This window comes from Rana temporaria, chromosome 3 (assembly GCF_905171775.1).
Source record: "Rana temporaria chromosome 3, aRanTem1.1, whole genome shotgun sequence".
In the NCBI taxonomy this organism is placed as follows: Eukaryota; Metazoa; Chordata; class Amphibia; order Anura; family Ranidae; genus Rana; species Rana temporaria.
Window position 1 is genome coordinate 205,738,130 of NC_053491.1, and position 20,568 is coordinate 205,758,697.

A 20,568-nucleotide genomic window follows, 5' to 3' on the forward strand; every position below is an offset into this window, starting at 1 on the left:
AATGAGGAAAGCCACCTTAAAGGGGTGGTTCCCCCGAAATTCTTTTTCTTTTTTTTTTTTAAATCCTTTCTCCCGCTTAGTACATGTACAATAATGTACTCACCCGTCCCAGGAATCTACGCGCCAGCATTCTGAATTCATCCGAAAGTCAACTTTATAAAATAGAGCGATGGACGTTCCCATCTTAGCTCCTGGCAGTCTGAAGCCCTACGTCCGTGTCTTCCGGGATGCAGCGAATCCAGTATTGAAACTGGCGCTTTTGTACCCGCCCTCGTCACATGACTGGCTTCATGAGTCATGTGACGAGCGGAAATAACGCGCGATTTGGAGTTTGGGGCTTGTGAATGCTTTCCTGGGCAGCATGACGCTGTAAACCCAGGAAGCATTGCGGCAAAGGAAGGACAGAGCGACACGCCCAGCCCCACTGCACATAGACCAGGAAGTGCCTGGTTGATATACATGAAACACAGGTATGGAAGCGTTTCAATTTTTTTTTTACTGCGGAATCGTTTTTGACTGACTGAGCCCGTTTGTTTAGAAGAATGTTGTATAGAAGGGTGAACTTCCACTTTAAGATAGGGCATATCCGAGAGCCCTTTCTACAGCTTTTCCTCAGAATCACAGCTCCCACACAGAAACGTGGACACAAAGAACTTAAGAGGCAGACAGGACAGACAGTCATGCCACCAGAAAGTTTGTTTATGGAGGGGGAGTTTTTGAAGTGTCTCAAGAATTTAATCATTGGGGATTTTGTACTCGGAGTTGTATATACTACTTACCCCTTCATTTAATACATTACAAACTCCAGACCTTTGCATTCAGTACATAACACACTTACTCCTGATCCCTGCACTTTACAGTTACTTTTACTCCTGGCCATTGAACTGCGCTGGTTTGTACACGATACTCTCAACCAGCATGTGCAGTCTCGGCTTTTGCTGGTTACCAAGTAGCCCTTGACTATTTTAACGATGTTTTCATGTATGTAGTCTCAGAAGCTCTCTGCCTTCATTTTTTTTGTGCAGAAAATCATACTTAAAAAAGGGATGGAAATTTTTTTTTCATTATTAAAGAATTTTTAAGGTGTATGTAATTTTTTTTTTTTTGCTTTAAACAGTTGGGAAGGATTAAAAAACACTTTGGTACATTTTGTTGGTACCTGTATGAGATTTCTCTTTACTTCCTGCAATTGAGACACAAGTGAAAATTAGAGGAAATCTCTGCAAAGTGAACAGAATTCCCATCCTAGAAAGCGGTTATAAGAACATTGAGGGCCAATTCACGCTAGTGTGTTGATCTTCATATTAGTGCAGTCAATGCAAGGACACCTAAAAAAAACATTTGTGTGTGTGTCCTGTTCACACTAAAATGCTGTGTTGACCTGCATTGCATTAAAATGCAACATGTATGCAGCATGTGATGTCAAAGGAAATCCTGCAAAATGCAGTGCATTTCAATGCATGTCAAAACACATCTGCGCAAGTTAACACGCATAAAATGGATAGAAATGTACATTCATTTTATTGCAAGTCGGTGTGTATTAAGCCTGAAAGATTTTCCTTCACTTTCTTGTGAAAAAAAAAAAAAAGATTTTCCTTCACCATGTGCTCTGATCACCACTTGGTTGCACTGCATATAAGTGGTCATCAGAGCACTGATAGATGATAAATGAAAAGATTTTCCCACCAATTCACAAATTATCGTGTACACGCAGTGTAATCAACGCATGGTTTCTGCTCAATAGAGGGATTGTTTAAATTTTGTTTGCTGCGGCTCATAGAAGCTATTAAAAAGGAGATGTACAGCCAAAAGAGCAGTTTGTGCTGCACTCCTGTGACCCATTTTCAACAGACAGCGGGTTGAAGCCGGGTGACGTCTCAGAGCCGGTCCAGACTCGGGCAAGATTACAACCATATGTCAGGATCTGCCCACATGCCTGGACCTGCACCCAGCGGCTCCCGTCCCCTCCACAGCCTAGCACTCCAGTGAGCATGGGGGTGCAGAGCAGAGCTGTTGACTGACAATCATCAGGACTCTGCTCGGGGAGCTGTGAGAACCGAGCGATCAGTAGTGTTTGATCGCTTGGTTCTCAGTGTTAGAGCCGGCAAGGGACAAATGAAGCATTGGACCGATGCTGCATCCACCCAAGTCTGATTAAGAGAGTATTACATTTAAGTTGAGCTGCAAAATGTGGGATGCACTTTAATACAGGTAAAAAATAAAAATTGACTAAAATCTTAAAAATTGCCCGCTCCTGTGGGATGGAAGAAACTTACAATACCCAAGATGGTCCATGGACAACTGTTTAAAAAACCTTCACAGCTCAGCACTATAGAGTTAACCATGCATAGTGACCTCAACATTATATCCATCATGTCAATACATTGTGTGAGATTATATATATTTTATATATTGTAAAAATATTTTTACAACTTAACTTTATTACTATTAAAAGGGGGCGGACAAGTACAGGATGCCAGCTTCTCTATATGGAGATATTTGGAGACACCGGGGTTGGTTAAAGGCAAATGGACTGTTCACATTGCAAGAAGTTGCATTTGAAAGGGAATTTTTTCAGAGCTTAGTAAGTGATGTGAAGCTCTGCTAACTGCCATTATCCAATTATGTACAAAACAATTATTACTTTTTTTAAATTTTCCTTGCACGTGACTGATTATTCTTTGCATAGTCCAACATCTCATGCACAGTAAACAACAATTTGCCTTTCGTAAACCAACCCCTATTAGTACAAACAATACTCGATTGACATGCTAGATTTAGATATCTTTTACTTTAAATTTTCCCAGTGGTACCTGGTATATGACCATTTTCATCAGGGTATGGCTTTCCATTTACCCTTTTCACACCTTTTGCTGGAATCCAGAAATCAGGAACAGGTCTGAAGTCCTCATCAACATTCCAAACGAAGTCTGAAAATGATCACAAAAGGCACTCTCATTTAAAGCCCCCTCAAAATGAAAAGACTGCCTAATGTACAGTAGGTGAACGCGATATTGTGTCAATCTCGCTCCCTTTCTCGGCGAGATTAACCACCTACGAGCGCCATCGCGGGAGCCAGCGCCGAGCTGGCTTGCCCCGATGGAGACAGAGCCGTCATAGAAGCGACGGGAGATCCGACTTGGATTCCCGCCAATTCTACACGTGTGCGGCGTTTGTTATGAATCCTGAGGGGGAAGTCCCCGCCGGATTTTAAATAAAAATTCGGCATGGGTTCCCCCCTCAGGAGCATACCGGGCCCTTAGGTCTGTTATGGGTTGTAAGGAGAGCCCCCCTACGCCGAAAAAAAAACGGCGTAGGGGGTCCCCCTACAATCCATACCAGACCCGTATCCAAAGCACGCTACCCGGCCGGTCAGGAAAGGAGTGGGGACGAGCGAGCGCCCCCCCCCCCCCTCCTGAGCCGTACCAGGCTGCATGCCCTCAACATGGGGGGTTGGGTGCTCTGGGGCAGGGGGGCGCACTGCGGGGCCCCCCCACCCCAGAGCACCCTGTCCCCATGTTGATGAGGACAGGGCCCCTTCCCGACAACCCTGGCCGTTGGTTGTCGGGGTATGCGGGCGGGAGGCTTATCGGAATCTGGGAGCCCCCTTTAATAAGGGAGCCCCCAGATACCGGCCCCCCACCCTAAGTGAATGGATATGGGGTACATCGTACCCCTACCCATTCACCTGGAGGAAAAGTGGTAAAAACAAATAAAAAACACAGGGTATTAAAATATTTTATTAGTCTGCTCCGGAGGCTCCCCCTGTCTTCTTTAGCTCTTTTACCAGGGGAAGCTTCTTCTTCCGATTTCCAGGGGTCTTCTCCTGCTCTCCGGGGTCTTCACCGCTCTTCTGTGACGTCTTCTCCGCTCCGGGGGGTCTTCTTCTATGTTCGCCGCTCTCCGCTCCTGACTCGGCGCACCCCGGTTCTTCCTCCCGCTGTCCGGTGCCTTCTCCTTCTTCCACTGTTCTGTGACGACTTCTACTTCTCCCTTCAGGCCGCTGTGCTGTGACGTCTTCTCTTCTTCTCTTCTCCCGATGTTGACACGCCGGCTCTTCTCGCTGAAATGGCAGGTGCGCTGCTTTCATCGGACCTATATAGGCCTCACAGTCCCATCATGCTCTGTACCTACCCATGTGATACCTACCCACGTGGGTAGGTATCACATGGGTAGGTACAGAGCATGATGGGACTGTGAGGCCTATATAGGTCCGATGCAAGGCGCGCATCCGTCATTTCAGCGAGAAGAGCCGGCGTGTCAACATCTGGAGAAGTGAAGAAGATGACGTCACAGCCCGGAAGAAGAAGAATACTTCACAGCACGGAAGAAGAAGATAGACGTTCAGCGCTGAAGGAGAAGGCACCGGACAGCTGGAGGAAGAACCGGGGTGCGCCGAGTCAACAGCGGAGAGCGGCGAACATAGAAGGAGACCCCCAGGGAGTTGAGAAGACCCCCCGGATAGCGGAGAAGACCCGTCGGGATAGCGGAAGAAGAAGCCCCCCCGCCGAAGATGCCGGAGGAAACCCGCTGGGGGGTGGGGGCTTTTTTAAAAGCGACCCCCCCCGGCGGTGGAAGAGAACCAGACGGCAGCCCCCACCCACCCGAAGACGTCAAAGAAGAAGCCCCCCCTGGTAAACAGAGCTAATAAAGAAGACAGGGGGGGCCTCCGGAGCAGAAAAATAAATTATTTTAAAAACCCTTGTGTGGTGTGTTTATTAACTTTGACATTTTTCCTCCAGGTGAATGGGTAGGGGTACGATGTACCCCATATCCATTCACTTAGGGTGGGGGGCCGGTATCTGGGGGCCCCCTTATTAAAGGGGGCTCCCAGATTCCGATAAGCCTCCCGCCCGCATACCCCGACAACCAACGGCCAGGGTTGTCGGGAAGGGGCCCTGTCCTCATCAACATGGGGACAGGGTGCTCTGAGGTGGGGGGGGCCGCAGTGCGCCCCCCTGCCCCAGAGCACCCAACCCCCCCATGTTGAGGGCATGCAGCCTGGTACGGCTCAGGGGGGGGGGGGGGGCGCTCGCTCGTCCCCACTCCTTTCCTGGCCGGCCGGGTAGCGTGCTTTGGATACGGGTCTGGTATGGATTGTAGGGGGACCCCCTACACCGTTTTTTCGGCGTAGGGGGGGCTCTCTTTACAACCCATAACAGACCTAAGGGCCCGGTATGCTCCTGAGGGGGGAACCCATGCCGAATTTTTATTTAAAATCCGGCGGGGACTTCCCCCCTCAGGATTCATAACAAACGCCGCACACGTGTAGAATTGGCGGGAATCCAAGTCGGATCTCCCGTCGCTTCTATGACGCGCTTGCTGGGATGTGCTGTCACTATTCCAGTGAGGGCGAGATGTCGGCGAGATCTCGGCACCATGTCGCCGAGAATCAGCGCGATGCTGTCGTGCTAAAAACACAATATCACAAATACCTACTGTATAGTCTCAATAAGCCCTTAAACACCACCTTATATTAAGGACTAGTTTACACTTGCTTCAAAACAAGGCTTCGAACACGCTTTGTTAAATCTCTCTGAATGCCAGTCAAAGCCCCTGTCACTAAATAAAATGCCTTGCATTGCCTTTGCTTGGTGCTCCGACGATGCTTTGGTGGAGCTTCAATGAGCCTTTGCTGGCACTTCAAGCGAGCTTTGCCATAGACTTCTATGGAGGCTTTGAAACATCACTAAAACTACATGGGGTATCATTTGTGAAGCAAAAAGGTGTAAACTGACTACACTGGATCAATATATACATCTCAAACTCAACCATTTTTTAATTACAAAGTGTGAGACATTAACCACTTGACCACTGGGCACGTAAACCCACTTAACCTCTTGACCACCGCCCCATGTCAAAAATACGTCCTCTTTTTAAAGTTGAATATCTCGATAACGGCAGCAGCTGCTGCCACAACCGAGATATTCATCTTTTCAGGGGGCGGTGGTGTACACGATAACGGCGGTCTCCGCGGCGGATTCGCCGCGAGATCGCCGTTATCGGTGGCGGGAGAGGGGCCCCCCCCTCCCGCCGCTCTCCCGCGCCCTCCGCCGCTTACCGGAGCCGTCGGTAGCGGCGGAGGGGATCGGATGTGTCCGGCAGCTGAGCGGGGACGGGACTGAAGGAGAAATCTCCTTCACCCGTCCTCATAGCTCTGCTGGGCAGAAGTGACGTCAAAACGTCAGTCCCGCCCAGCCTCTTAAAGAAACATTTTTTTTTTTGTCATTTGAAAAAATGACTTTTTTTTTATTATTATTTTTTTTGCATTTAAGTCTAATTATGAGATCTGAGGTCTTTTTGACCCCAGATCTCATATTTAAGAGGACCTGTCATGCTTTTTTCTATTACAAGGGATGTTTACATTCCTTGTAATAGGAATAAAAGTGATCAATTTTTTTTTTTTTTTTTTTTTCCCAGTGTAAAAAATTATAAAACTAAATAAAAATAAATAAATAAATAAGAAAACCAAAAAAAAATTTTTTAAAGCGCCCCGTCCCGACGAGCTCGCGTGCAGAAGCAAACGCATACGCGAGTAGCGCCCGCATATGAAAACGGTATTCAAACCACACAAGTGAGGTATCGCCGCGATCGTTAGAGTGAGAGCAATAATTCTAGCCCTAGACCTACTCTGCAACTCAAAAAATGCAACCTGTAGAATTTTTTAAACGTCGCCTATCGAGATTTTTAAGGGTAAAAGTTTGACGCCATGCCACGAGCGGGCGCAATTTTTAAGCGTGACATGTTGGGTATCATTTTACTCGGCGTAACATTATCTTTCACAATATATAAAAAAATTGGGCAAAATGTATTGTCTTATTTTTTAATTCAAAAAAGTGATTTTTATCCAAAAAAAGTGCGCTTGTAAGACCGCTGCGCAAATACGGTGTGACAAAAAGTATTGCAATGACTGCCATTTTATTCCCTAGGATGTCTGCTAAAAAAAAAATATATAATGTTTGGGGGTTCTGATTAATTTTCTAGCAAAAAAATTTTGATTTTCACATGAAGGAGAGAAGTGCCAGAATTAACCTGGTGGGCAAGTGGTTAATAACCAGACCAATTTTCAGCTTTCGGTGTTCTCACAATTTGAATGACAATTACTCAGTCATACAACATTGTACCCAAATTTAATTTTCGTCCTTTTTTTCACACAAATAGAGCTTTCTTTTGGTCGTATTTAATCACCGTTGGGTTTTTTATTTTTTGCGCTATAAGAGAAAAAAGACTGAAAATTCTGTAAAAAAAATGAATTTTTCTTTGTTTCTGTTATAAAATTTAGTAAATTTTTTATTTTTTCTTCATTCTTTTGCATAAATGTGGAAGATGAAGTTACGCCGAGTAAATATATACCCAACATGTCACCCTTCAAAATTGCACACGCTCGTGGAATGGCGCCAAACTTCGCTACCTAAGAATCCCCATAGGCAACGTTGCAGGGTATTGTGGAGTATTGTGGGGTATTGCAGCAGAGTATTTTGGGGTATTGCAGAGTATTGCTGGGGCATTGCAGAGTATTGCTGGGGCATTGCAGAGTATTGCTGGGGCATTGCAGAGTATTGCTGGGGCATTGCAGAGTATTGCTGGGGCATTGCAGAGTATTGCTGGGGCATTGCAGAGTATTGCTGGGGCATTGCAGAGTATTGCTGGGGCATTGCAGAGTATTGCACAGGGAGGGATGGATGGCTGGCTGGATCTGTGACTGCATGTGTCACAGATCCAGCCCGCAGCAGCTGCTGCTGCATGCGCCCTCTCCTCTCTCACACTGTACCGTTCGGTACAGAGAGGAGAGGGAGGAACCGGCGTCATCACATGACGCCGGTTTGTTTACTAGTGATCGCTCCGTCATTGGACGGAGCGATCACGTGGTAAACCGCCGCTATCAGCGGCGATTTACCGTGATTCGTGATCAGTCGGGTCCGGAGGACCCGGCGGTCACGGAGATTCCCGTGTGCGCGCCCCAAAGGCGATTCTGGGAGGACGTACATTGACGCCCTCCCAGAGTTAAGCAACCGCCTTGTAGACGTATTTCGTCTATAGGGCGGTTGCTAACTGGTTAAAGGCCAAATTTACTTTTTTATAAACTTCAGCTCCCCTATGTACCAATATTCCATTAATGTACCTCGGTTGCAGAAAAATTAACGCTCTCTTATTTTGAGAACAAGGCCTTACCTTAGCCCTTGCTGTATTTCTTAGAAAGCTTCATCACTTGCTGGTATGTGGATTTGGGAAGGAAAGAAACCAGTAAAACACAGGAAGGCGTTTACTAGCTGACCTCATCAGGCAAACCGCACGAAAAATGCATGCTGAAAATGCACCCAAAAAAAAAAACCCCTGTAAAAAACACTCCACTCTTAAAAAAAAAAAAAAAAAAGTTTTGAAGCTTTTGTGGGGTGATTGTTGCGCATAGGGCAGCCCATTCAAGTGAATGGGCTGCCCTATGCTTGGCGAGTGGAACGTGTTCCCGCCATATGAAGATGTGATCGGGGGCCTGACAGCCGAGTGTCTTCTCCCTCCTAGGTACTTGTATAACGATGACCATACATTATGTAATCCGAGTGTACAACGTCTTATATATTTACCAGAACTATGGAATAGGAAGCCCTGAACAATCAATTTTTATCAAATCAGATGACAGGCCCTTGCACTAGATAGCTGATAGTAGATCTAAAAAGGAGATTGTAATGTGTATGGTCACCCTTAAGGCAAGAAGTAGGTGGTGGTATAGTAATAAGGGAGGTGTGGTCCAGACTGGTAATACACGCCCTATCACACCCTTTTCTGTGATGCAAAACCACAGTGAATGATGGGAGGTGACCTACAGGAAGTGATCCAAGCAGAAAAGATGTTTTAAACTCAGACAGAAACATGAAATTTCAAACTCTGTGGATGAGGTGAGAGATGAGAACATTGGGATTGCCGGGCCATAAATTATATTACAAAAAGGATTCTATAGTGAAGTGAAATTCTGCCAGAAAATGTGAACTTAGCCTTTATTTTTGTTATTAATGTTCGATGAATTTTGACTTCCACTTGGTTTTTATGCCTTTGTTCCAAGTCGTATATTTCTTTTATGATTTTTCTCATTGCGTTTTCTTTTTTCTTGCCCCGATGGCAATCAAATTTCCCCTTATGACGACTTTGTGCGCTTTCCATACAGTTGCTTTTGTTAATTCTGGCATCTCATTCCTCAAAAAATATTGTTCAATTTCTTCTATTACGATCTTTTCTACTTCAATGTCTTCTATTAAATCTTAATTTATTCTCCATGGTCCTCTCCCCAGAGCTTCTCCTTTTAATTTCATCTTCATTATCACAGGGGCATGGTCCGATATCGTAGTTTTTCCAATTAGTGTTTCCATAACTACTTCCAGGGCTCTGTGCTCTATCAATATATAATCCAGCCTAGAGTACGTATCGTGCCGAATGATACGTGTCATTTTTTGTACTTGGATTTTGGATTCTCCAAACAACTAGTTGACGTTCATGTATTTTTTTTATTTTTTTTAATCGTTCTTAATTGTTTGTTTTTGTTATCCAGTGCACCAGAAGTACTATCCAGCTTGTGATCCATAGAGTGAACTTAGCCTTTTTAAACACCTGTTAAGTCTGCATATACACTGTACGATATTTGTAGACAGTTTCTGGTATTAATTTAGAGCTGCACGATTCTGGATAAAATTACTATTTTTTTTTCTCTTAGAACATCACAATTCTCTCGCGATTCTCAGCGTAACATCTTTCACATTATACAAAAAAAAATAAAAAAATGGGCTAACTTTACGGTGTATTTTTTATCAAAATGACCGCTGTACAAATAAAGTGTGACAATATTGCAACGACTGACATTTAATTCTGTGGGAAAATTATAATATTACACTAACGTATAAAAAAAACATATATGTTGGCAAAAAATACTGATTTTAACTCGTGTGCAACAAATGTCAGAAAAAGGCTAAAGCCACATACACACGACCATTTTAATGTTCTAGAAAAAAAAATAAAAAAATTTCGATGCGATTCTTGTCAAGCCTGCTTTGCATACACACGATCGTGAAAAAAAAAAAAAATGCTCGAGCAAAGCGCGGTAACGAACAATGGCACTATAAAGGGGAAGTTCCATTCAGATGGCGCCACCCTTTGGGCTGCTTTTGCTGATTTTGTGTTAGTAAAAGTTTGGTGAGATGATTTGCGCTTTTCAGTCTTCGTGCTTGTCAGTCTGTTACAGCGTGACAAATGTGCTATCTCCATTACAAACGCTAGTTTTACCAGAACGAGCGCTCTCGTCTCATAACTTGCTTCTGAGCATACGCATTTTTTTCACGTCGTTAAAGCCTACACACGACCGTTTTTTCGCGACGTGAAAAATTAGAGCATGTTCTAAATTTTTAATGTCCATTTTCCACGTTGAGAAAAATGCTCTGGAGCCCACACACGGTCGTTTTTAACCACTTAAGGACCGGACCAATATGCTGCTAAATGACCCAAGGGGTTTTTACAATTCGGCACTGCGTCGCTTTAACAGACAATTGCGCGGTCGTGCGACGTGGCTCCCAAACAAAATTGGCGTCCTTTTTTCCCCCACAAATAGAGCTTTCTTTTGGTGGTATTTGATCACCTCTGCGGTTTTTATTTTTTGCGCTATAAACAAAAATAGAGCGACAATTTTGAAAAAAATCCAATATTTTTTACTTTTTGCTATAATAAATATCCCCCAAAAACATATATAAAAAAAAATGTCCTCAGTTTAGGCCGATACGTATTCTTCTACCTATTTTTGGTAAAAAAAAAAAAAAAAAAAATCCCAATAATCGTTTATCGGTTGGTTTGCGCAAAATTTATAGCGTTTACAAAATAGGGGATAGTTTTATTGCATTTTTATTATTTTTTTTTTTTTGTTACTACTAATGGCGGCGATCAGCGTTTTTTTTCGTGACTGCGACATTGTGGCGGACACTTCGGACAATTTTGACACATTTTTGGGGCAATTGTCATTTTCACAGCAAAAAATGCATTTAAATTGCATTGTTTATTGTGAAAATGACAGTTGCAGTTTGGGAGTTAACCACAGGTGGCGCTGTAACATTTAGTGTTCACTTAGTGTGTGTTTACAACTGTAGGGGGGTGTGGCTGTAGGACTGATGTCATCGATCGAGTCTCCCTATAAAAGGGATCACTCGATCGATACGCCGCCACAGTGAAGCATGGGGAAGCCGTGTTTACATACGGCTCTCCCCGTTCTTCAGCTCCGGGGAGTGATCGCGACGGAGCGGCTATAAACGAATAGCCGCGCCGTCGTCCCGGATCGCTCCCCGAGGGAATCCGACCGCCGCATGTAGCGGGGGGGGGTCCCGATCGGACCCCCGACCCGCGGAAAGGCAGGGACGTACAGGTACGCCAATGTGCCTGTACGTGCCATTCTGCCGACGTATATGTACATGCGGCGGTCAGGAAGTGGTTAAATGACCATTTTAAAAAATTTCATTTTTCACATCATGACAAACGGTCGTGTGTACGAAGCATTAGTCTTTAAGTGGTTAAACTGACCTCATTTGCTGACCAAATATCCCTTTGATCTAAAAGAACCAAATGATACAATGTTTCTTTTTATCTCAGCGCTGAGCAATGTTGTGATTTATTTTTATTTTTTTTATTAGGAATAGCCTAACTGCATTACAATTACGGGTAGAGTAGGTGAACAATAACTATTACCAGTTTACCACGGGAAGATAAGAACAGCTGCAATCAGGCCTATTTCCAGGCCCTAGAATTTAAAGTATAAATGATAGACTAAGCACATTGGGTGATGGAGTCTAGAATCTGATAACGTTGATAAATACCTGTGGAGCTTCCTTTTGAAATAATGTGCTTTTTAAATTTCTTATCAGCTTGCTTTGTTGGCTTCCTATCAAAACGAGCCCACAAATATGGGCAACCTGCAAGAGAAAAAAAAATGAAAACAAGAATGAAATAAAATAGATCTTCCAATTAAAGAGGAACTTTACTCCCAAAATCAACATCAACTATTTTTATGCTGCTAGCCTCAGAAAGATAGGAAAGTATTTTATATTCGTTTTAAACATTTTTTTTTAAGTTTCTTCGGTTTTTAGCCTAGGACAAAATGATCCCATAAGGTCTTTGTGGGGATTTTTTTTTTTTCATTTGGAGGAGGAGTTTTTCCACTAAGTGCACCCTCCTGCCTCCAGAAATCATCTGCCCAAAGTGATTTATCTACAAAATAAATCATGGAGACAACAATGGACGGGCAAGTTTGCTTTGAATATTAAACATGAATTAAATTGATGGTGTTTTCTCTTTGTGCGGCTCAGATACAGCTCAGTTCTGCTTTAGGTAAATGAGGGCAGTTGTAGTCCAAGTCCTGCAGTAATAAAGAGCTGGGCTGTAGGACCAGTGAAAACAAAGGTCTTGCATGCATATGCTAAGAAGCTATTTAAAGCGGAGTTCCACCCAAAATTGGAACTTCCGCTTATCCCACTCCTCACCCCCTTACATGCCACATTTGGCATGTAATTTTTTTTGGGGGGGGGGAATGGGGGCTTCAGGAGGAGTGGGACTTCCTGTTCCACTTCCTCCTTCCGCGAGAGGCTGGTTAGGCGATTAAGCCTAATCGCCTACAGCCCCTCCCTGTAGGCGATCGCCTAGGACACGTCACAGGTCCTAGACGATCTCCTGTCCAATCAGACGGCGCAGCGCCGGGCCGCACATGCGCAGTGCCGCTCGCGCATGCGCAGTGGGTGCCCGGCCGTGAAGTCGAAAGCTGTCACGGCCGGGTGCCCACAGTTGAAATGAAGACGCCGGCCGGGGAGGGGGGGGGGGGAGAGGAGCGGAGCCCCGGCCGGCGCATCGCTGGAACAGGTAAGTGTATGTTTATTAAAAGCCAGCAGCTACACTAAACATAAAAATTGGCTGGAACACCCCTTTAAAATATGTAAAATGTGCTATTTAACCACTTGCCCTCTAGAAAATGTACCCCCCCTTCATGACCAGGCCATTTTTGCAACACGGCAATGCGTTACTTTAACTGACAATTGCATGGTCATGCGGCACTGTACCCAAAATGTTTTATTTTTTTGAATTGCTTCATAAATTTAGACCATTAAGTATTCTATTTTTGGTAAAAAGAAAATACTAATAAATGTATATTGATTGGTTTACGTGTTTGTAATAGCAGCTACAAACTTTGGATTATTTTTTTTTTAAACTAGTAATGGCAGCAATCAAGGACTTCCAACAGAACTGCGATATTGCAGTGGACATTCTGACACTTTGCAGGAACCAGTGACACCAATACAGTAATTAGTGCTATGCACTGTCACTGTATGAATGACACTGGCTGGGAAGGGGTTAAACATCTAGGGCGACCAAAGGGTTAACTGTGACACTAGCCAGTGCTTGTGTGAGGTGCTTTTACTAGGGGGGGGGGGGTGGATTTTATCCCTTGCTTTGGAGGAATACAAAATCCATTCCTTCCCTCATTAGAACATTGTTTACAAATCTCAGTTGAGTGAGTTTTACCGACGATCAGTGGGTGCTGGAGGACAGCCAGTGCCCAAACACCCGCAGATTGGCTTCTGCTGTGATTAATCACAGCAGAAGCGGTGCGCCCTCTGCAGACGGAAGTGCAGAATCACACAGACACGTGATCCTGCACAGGAGAACTGCCCTGTAGTAGTAAATCTGCTATGGGGCGGACGGCAAATGGTTAAACCAAAGGCCACAAAAAGTCTGCACACAGCTTACTATGCAGTTGTCTCATACAAACTGCTATCCCCAACACTATAAATCTAGTCCTAGAAGGCTACCCTACATACACAGAGTTAAAGAGCTCCCACATAATTCCTGTGCATCCAGACATCAGTCATAATTCCTGAGGTTGGTGAATGTTTCATTTATAACCACTTAAGACCCAGACTATTATGCAGGTAAAAGACCAATTTTAAAACAATTCAATATTTTTTACTTTTTGCTGTAATAAATATCCCCAAAAACAATGTTTTCCCTCAGTTTAGGCCGATATGTATTCTTCTACTTATTTTTGGTTAAAAAAAAAAAACACAATAAGCGTTTACTAATTGGTTTGCGCAATGGCATTTTTATTAATATATTTTTTTTTACTAGTAATGGCGGCGATCAGCAATTTTTTCCGTGACTGCGACATTATGGCGGACACATTTGACACATTTTTGGGACCATTTTCATTTTCACAGCGAAAAGTGCTATAAAAATGCATTGTTTACTGTGAAAATGAAAATGGCAGTAAAGGGGTTAACCACTAGGGGGTGCTAAGGGGTTAAATGTGCCCTAAGGGAGTGATTCTTACTGTAGGGAGGCGTGACTGGACGTGTGACGTCACTGATCGTCGTTCCCTATAACAGGGAACAGACGATCAGCGACACTGCCACAGAAAAGAACGGGGAAGGTGTGTTTATACTCGCCTCTCCCTGTTCTTCAGCTAAAGTGACCTGATCGCGTCCATGGGTCCTGCGGGGGCGGAGCTTCGGACCGGGTCGCGAGTGCGTACCTGTGCCCAGCCGTGCCATTATGCCGACGTATATTGGTATTAGGCGGTCCTTAAATGGTTAATGACACGGTCACATTCAGTCAAGAAAACATAACAAGAAGGCACAAAGTTGAATAAGGACAAAGCGGAATCTGTATAGTATTACCTTTGTGATTAGCAACATAGCAGCATGTACCGTCTACTTTCTCGGTAGGCAGCGCATTGTGAATATCTGCATTCAGTGCCAAAGGATGGAGAGTCTCTGTAGCCACCACCTTAAACATCTGAAAAGAGGAATATTTCAAGTTTCAGTGGGTGTGCCAGGGATGGTGAGAATTTAATGCCAAGAGTTTATAAGCACAAAGGTAAGAAGTTGATTTAAAGTGGTAGTAAACTCTGTACTCGTTCACCATTTAGAACAGGGGTGTCCAAACTTTTTTCAAAAGAGGGCCAGATTTGATGAAGTGAACATGCATGAGGGCCGACCATTTTGCCGGACATTCTTTAAACCATTAAAATTCAGTCTAAGTGTGTTCCTCCGAGCAACTAATACACGGCCGAACAAGAATTCTCTTGCCTTTGTGGTGAAGAGATGAGCTTGGGCGTGTTATTTGGATATACCGTATTTATCAGCTTATAACACACACCTTCACTTTAAAAAGGAGGACCTTTCAGGAAAAAAATGAGGGGTTGACAAATTTGTTTGGAATCTAGGAGCCAGCTAAAAAAAGTTAGGAGCCAGAAAATGCGCCCCGTCCCGACGAGCTCACGCACAGAAGCGAACACATACGTGAGTAGCGCCCGCATATGTAAACGGTATTCAAACTACACGTGAGGTATCGCCGCGATCGTTAGAGCGAGAGCAATAATTCTAGACCTCCTCTGTAACTCAAAACATGCAACCTGTAGAATTTTTTAAACGTCGCCTATGGAGATTTTAAAGGGTAAAAGTTTGTCGGCATTCCACGAGCGGACGCAATTTTGAAGCGTAACATGTTGGGTATCAATTTACTCGGCGTAACATTATCTTTCACAATATAAAAAAAAAAATTGGGATAACTTTACTGTTGTCTTATTTTTTAATTAAAAAAAGTGTATTTTTTCCCCAAAAAAAGTGCGCTTGTAAGACCGCTGCGCGAATACGGTGCGACAGAAAGTATTGCAACGATCGCCATTTTATTCTCTAGGGTGTTAGAATAAAAAAATATATATAATGTTTAGGGGTTCCAATTAGAGGGAAGGCGATGGCAGTGAAAATAGTGAAAAATGACACACATTAGAATTGCTGCAATGCCAATGTAATGTAATGCCAACGACCTCCACCAGATGGCGCCAGCTCACAGAAGCTTCCAAAAAAAATTGGGACTTCACAGGGCAGCGGCCTCAATTACCGGCCATCAAGGACCCGCCGTGATTGCGTGGCGGGGGAGCACGGAGACACAGGATCCTGTGCCTCCGTGCGCCCCCACCGCGCGATCGCGGCCGGTAAGCCACGGCCTTAATTACTGGCGGGCACCAGGTCACAATTTCTTGTCGGCAATGTGACCTGGCGCCCGGATATTGTTGACCCCTGTTTTAAATAAAGAACTGTGAAGCAAAATAAGGGTCAGTGCCCATCAATGCAGCCTAATCAGTGCCCATCTGCAGCCTCACCCATGAATGCGGCACCCACCATTTTCGTCAGTGCAGCCTGCAAAGGAGACAGGGAGGGGACGAGCGCCAGCAGACAAACAGGAGAAACTCCTGTTTTCGCGATGGGCCTCTTTAATTGAAAGCCCCGCCTCCTGTGATGGACAGAACAGTTGTCCAATGGCAGCGCAGGAGACGGGACTTCCTTTTACACAGGACGCCATGTAAACAGGAAAAACTCTCCTGTATGCACGGCACTCGTCCCGTCCACTCCAAGGCAGCCAGCATACTATCTTTTGTGGCCCCCGGGGATTCATTGGGGGCCACAAAAGATATATGTCAATATCACCAGGCGGGCCGCCCAAAACCGGAATGCGGGCCGCAATTGGCCCGCGGGCCAGACTTTGGACATGCCTTATTTAGAAGATATTCACTTGGTTGGCAGCGGGTGCATACGCTATGACGGGATGGCATACTCGTGCCGTTCCTTTAGAGCTCTCTGCCGTGGCTCCCACATGCATGCGTGGGACGGACGTCATCACAGCTCAGCCATTCAAGTGGTCACAGCCCGCAAGCCCAGAAGGAAGACCAGGTGAAGATAAAAGCCTCTGCAGCGGTGATATCGCACCACTGGAGGTCTTCGTTTCAAGGCAAGTCTTTCATAATGTGCTAGTACGCATTGCATACTAGCACATGATACCTTTACCTTGCAGGGGGAACGTTTTAAAAAAAAAAAAGTTTACTATGGCTTTACTGACCTGCTTCTGAAAATGCTAGTTGCCCGTCTGTTATACGGACTCTGGCTTAAAGGAGTTCTCTGACCTAAAACTTTTAACCCCCGCTGTGCCCGGGCTGTAAAAAAATAGAAAATAAACTGTCACTTACCTGCCTACGATCCCCCGTTGTTCCGATATCGCCGTCCCGTTCTCCGGTCCCGGTCTCTTCCGCTTCCTGCGGGTCGGTGACTCATAGTGCGCTCAGCCTATCAGTGGCCGCGACGGGACATTGCTGCGGCCGCTGATAGGCTGAGCGCACTATGAGTCACCGACACACAGGAAGCGGAAGGGGCCCGGGACCGGAGAACGGGATGGCGATATCGGAACAACGGGGGATCGTAGGCAGGTAAGTGACAGTTTATTTTTTATTTTTTTACAGCCCGGGCACAGCGGGGGTTTAAAGTTTTAGGTCAGAGAACTCCTTTAAAGCAATATTAAACCAATAAACAATACATTAATAGATATCTCCATTATTGAATATTGGGCCAGATTCTTGTAGATCGGCATTAAACTATGCGGCCGTAACGTATCTCGTTTACGTTACGCGGCCGCAAGTTTTACGGGCAAGTGCTTGATTCACAAAGCACTTGCCTGTAAAGTTGTGGCGGCGTAGCGTAAATTCTCCGGCACAAGCCCGCCTAATTCAAATGATCCAGGTAGGGGGCGTGGATCATTTAAATTAGGCGCGTTCCCGCGCATGCGCCGTCCCTAAAATTTCCCGACGTGCATTGTGCTAAATGACGTCGCAAGGACGTCATTGGTTTCAACGTTAACGTAAATGGCGTCCAGCGCCATTCACGGACTTACGCAAACGACGTTCTTTTTTTAAATTTCGACGCGGGAACGGCGGCCATACTTAACATTGGTTGCCCCTCATATAGCAGGGGCAACTTTACGCGTCACAAAAGCTACGGAAACGTCGTAAATTCACTGCGTCGACCGTGTGTACGTTCGGGAATCTCGCGTAAATAGCTAATTTGCATAGACGACGGGGAAAACGACGTCGGCGACACCTAGCGGCGGGGAAAAAAAATGCATCTAAGATCTGACAGCGTAAGAGCCTTACGCCTGTCAGATCTAATGGATATCTATGCGTAACTGATTCTAAGAATCAGTCGCATAGATACGCCAGGCCAGATTAGGACTTACGGCGGCGCAAATGGCGTTGCGCCGTTGTAAGCCCTTTGAGAATATGGCCCATTGGCTTTAAGAGCCATTTCCTCCAGATTAACAAAACGGAACTTCCCCCAAAAGGAAAAGTTCTGCTTTCTCTCCTTCTCATGCCCCATATTTGGAATGTCTTTTTGGGGGAGCAGGTATCTGATTTTGATAGGTACCCGCTCCAACCATGCCTAGTTGTTTGGGGGGGTGAACCTCCGCTCCAATCTATTCCCACAACCTCTCTGGACACATTACAGGTCCCAGGAGAGTGCAGGACCATTCACTTGGCGCAGCGTGGCTCACGCATGCACAATGGACAGACAGTCGTGAATCTGCAATAAGGTTCAGTGGGTTGCCCACAGTTAAAATGCCATGGGGGGGGGGGGGCTCTACTCCCTCCTATGTGAAGAGAAGCTCCACGCCCTCCTTTTGGTATAAAAGATCCACGCCCTATAGACACAGGGGGAGTGGGGCTCCAAGCTCTCCTATGGGTATAGGGGGAGCTCTGCGCACTCCTATGGGCATAGGGGGCGCTCTGTGCCCTCCTATGGGTAAAGAAGCTCCATACCCTCCTATAGGTCCGCAGGGGCTCAACGCCCTCCCATGGGTATAGAAGCAGCTCTTTACCCTCCTACAGGCACATGAGGGGCAGGGGCTCCACACCCTCCTATTGGTATAGAATCGCTGTGCCCTCTTATGGGTAAAGAAGTCACATACCCTCTTTCTTCTTGGAAGGGGGGGGAGCTCCACACCCCCCTACAGGAAAGGGCGGGGTTCTGCACCCACCTACAGACACTGGGGAGCTCTGCGCCCTTGTACGAACACAGGGGGGCTCCACTCCCTTCTGCCCCTACATACTATTACATCTCTCCTCACTGGTCATAGCCTGGCGTTTACTTGCACTTTCTCGTTCAGGCTGAACGTTTACCATTTACCCAAGTTACAAACCCCCATAAAGCTCCATGTATTAGACGTGTCCTCTCTGCTTGCCTCATGATGACACAGGTAGATCATTCCTGACATTGGAAGGGCTGCAATCACAACCAGTCAGCCCCTAGTTAGCTAAAGACCATTCACAGAAATGAGTCCATCACCTGATGTTCCCGCTTAGAAGACGGCTCATCCTTCACCTCAGTCAGGAATACACATGGGATCTTCTGCTGTACAGATCCTGTCTGCTGCATCCCCGCTATGTACAGGTAAAGCGTGCACATACACCTCAACTGCAACACTTCCGCCTTTCTGTCCCGCCCCTTTCTCTAGCGCCCAATCAAATCACACGGACTAGCACGGCGTGGTGTGTGGAATGACGGGAAATGTAGTTCTCTGCAGTCATTGAGTATCAGTATTCCTATGCGATCAACGGTGCTGGGGCAAGGGGGTAGAACGGAGCAGAACTTTGAAATTATAGTGAAATAAAATCTGGATTAGGATGAATATACTAATGTCAATGATCTATTATGTACAGTGATATGATCATAATGTATTTACTATGCTGTGCCTTGTTTTTAGACCATAATAACGTTTTGAAAAGAGTAATCTCTATGAATATGTGTTAATGTAAAACTAAAGGCAAAACGTCTTTATTGTTATTTATTCTATAGAATAAAAGAGGGTTATAACTCCCACTGACACCAATGATGGGGCACGATTCCTCCCACTACTACCACCTATGGGACACTATTCCTCCTACTGGCATAAATGATAGGGGAACCATACCTCCTACTGGCATAAATGACGGGGCACTATTCCTCCTACTGGCATAAATGATGGGGCAATATTCCTCCTACTGGCATAAATGATGGGGCACTATTCCTCCTACTGGCATAAAGGATGGGGGCACTATTCCTCCCACTGACACCAATGATGGGGCACTATTCCTCCCACTGACACCAATGATGGGGCACTATTCCTCCCACTAATACCATCTATCCTCCTACTGGCATAAATCATGGGGCACTATTACTCCCACTGACACCAATGATGGGGCACTATTCCTCCCACTGACACCAATGATGGGGCACTATTCCTCCCACTAATACCATCTATCCTCCTACTGGCATAAATCATGGGGCACTATTACTCCCACTGACACCAATGATGGGGCACTATTCCTCCCACTGACACCAATGATGGGGCACTATTCCTCCCACTAATACCATCTATCCTCCTACTGGCATAAATCATGGGGCACTATTACTCCCACTGACACCAATGATGGGGCACTATTTCTCCCACTGACACCAATGATGGGGCACTACTCCTCCCACTGACACCAATGTCCGATGATGGGGCACTATTCCTCCCACTGACACCAATGATGGGGACTCTATTCCTCCCACTGACACCAATGATGGGGACTCTATTCCTTCCACTGACACCAATGATGGGGACTCTATTCCTTCCACTGACACCAATGATGGGGTAGTATTCCTTCTATTGACACCAATGATGGGACACTATCCCTCCCACTGACACCAA

General features: G+C 45.5%; 1 protein-coding gene across 1 annotated transcript in view; it reads right to left on the minus strand.

Annotated features, from left to right (window-relative positions):
* C3H12orf29 (chromosome 3 C12orf29 homolog) overlaps positions 1-19,347 on the minus strand; it is a 29,698-nt gene extending 10,351 nt beyond the window's left edge. Inside the window, exons 1-4 of the mRNA XM_040344167.1 lie at positions 19,182-19,347; positions 14,688-14,805; positions 11,841-11,936; positions 2,814-2,930 (exon numbers count right to left, since the gene is read on the minus strand). Coding sequence (XP_040200101.1) covers positions 2,814-2,930; positions 11,841-11,936; positions 14,688-14,805; positions 19,182-19,301 — 451 coding nt within the window. The 5' untranslated portion in view covers positions 19,302-19,347. The remainder of the gene's footprint in view (positions 1-2,813; positions 2,931-11,840; positions 11,937-14,687; positions 14,806-19,181) is intronic.
* Between the last annotated feature and the right edge of the window lie 1,221 nt (positions 19,348-20,568).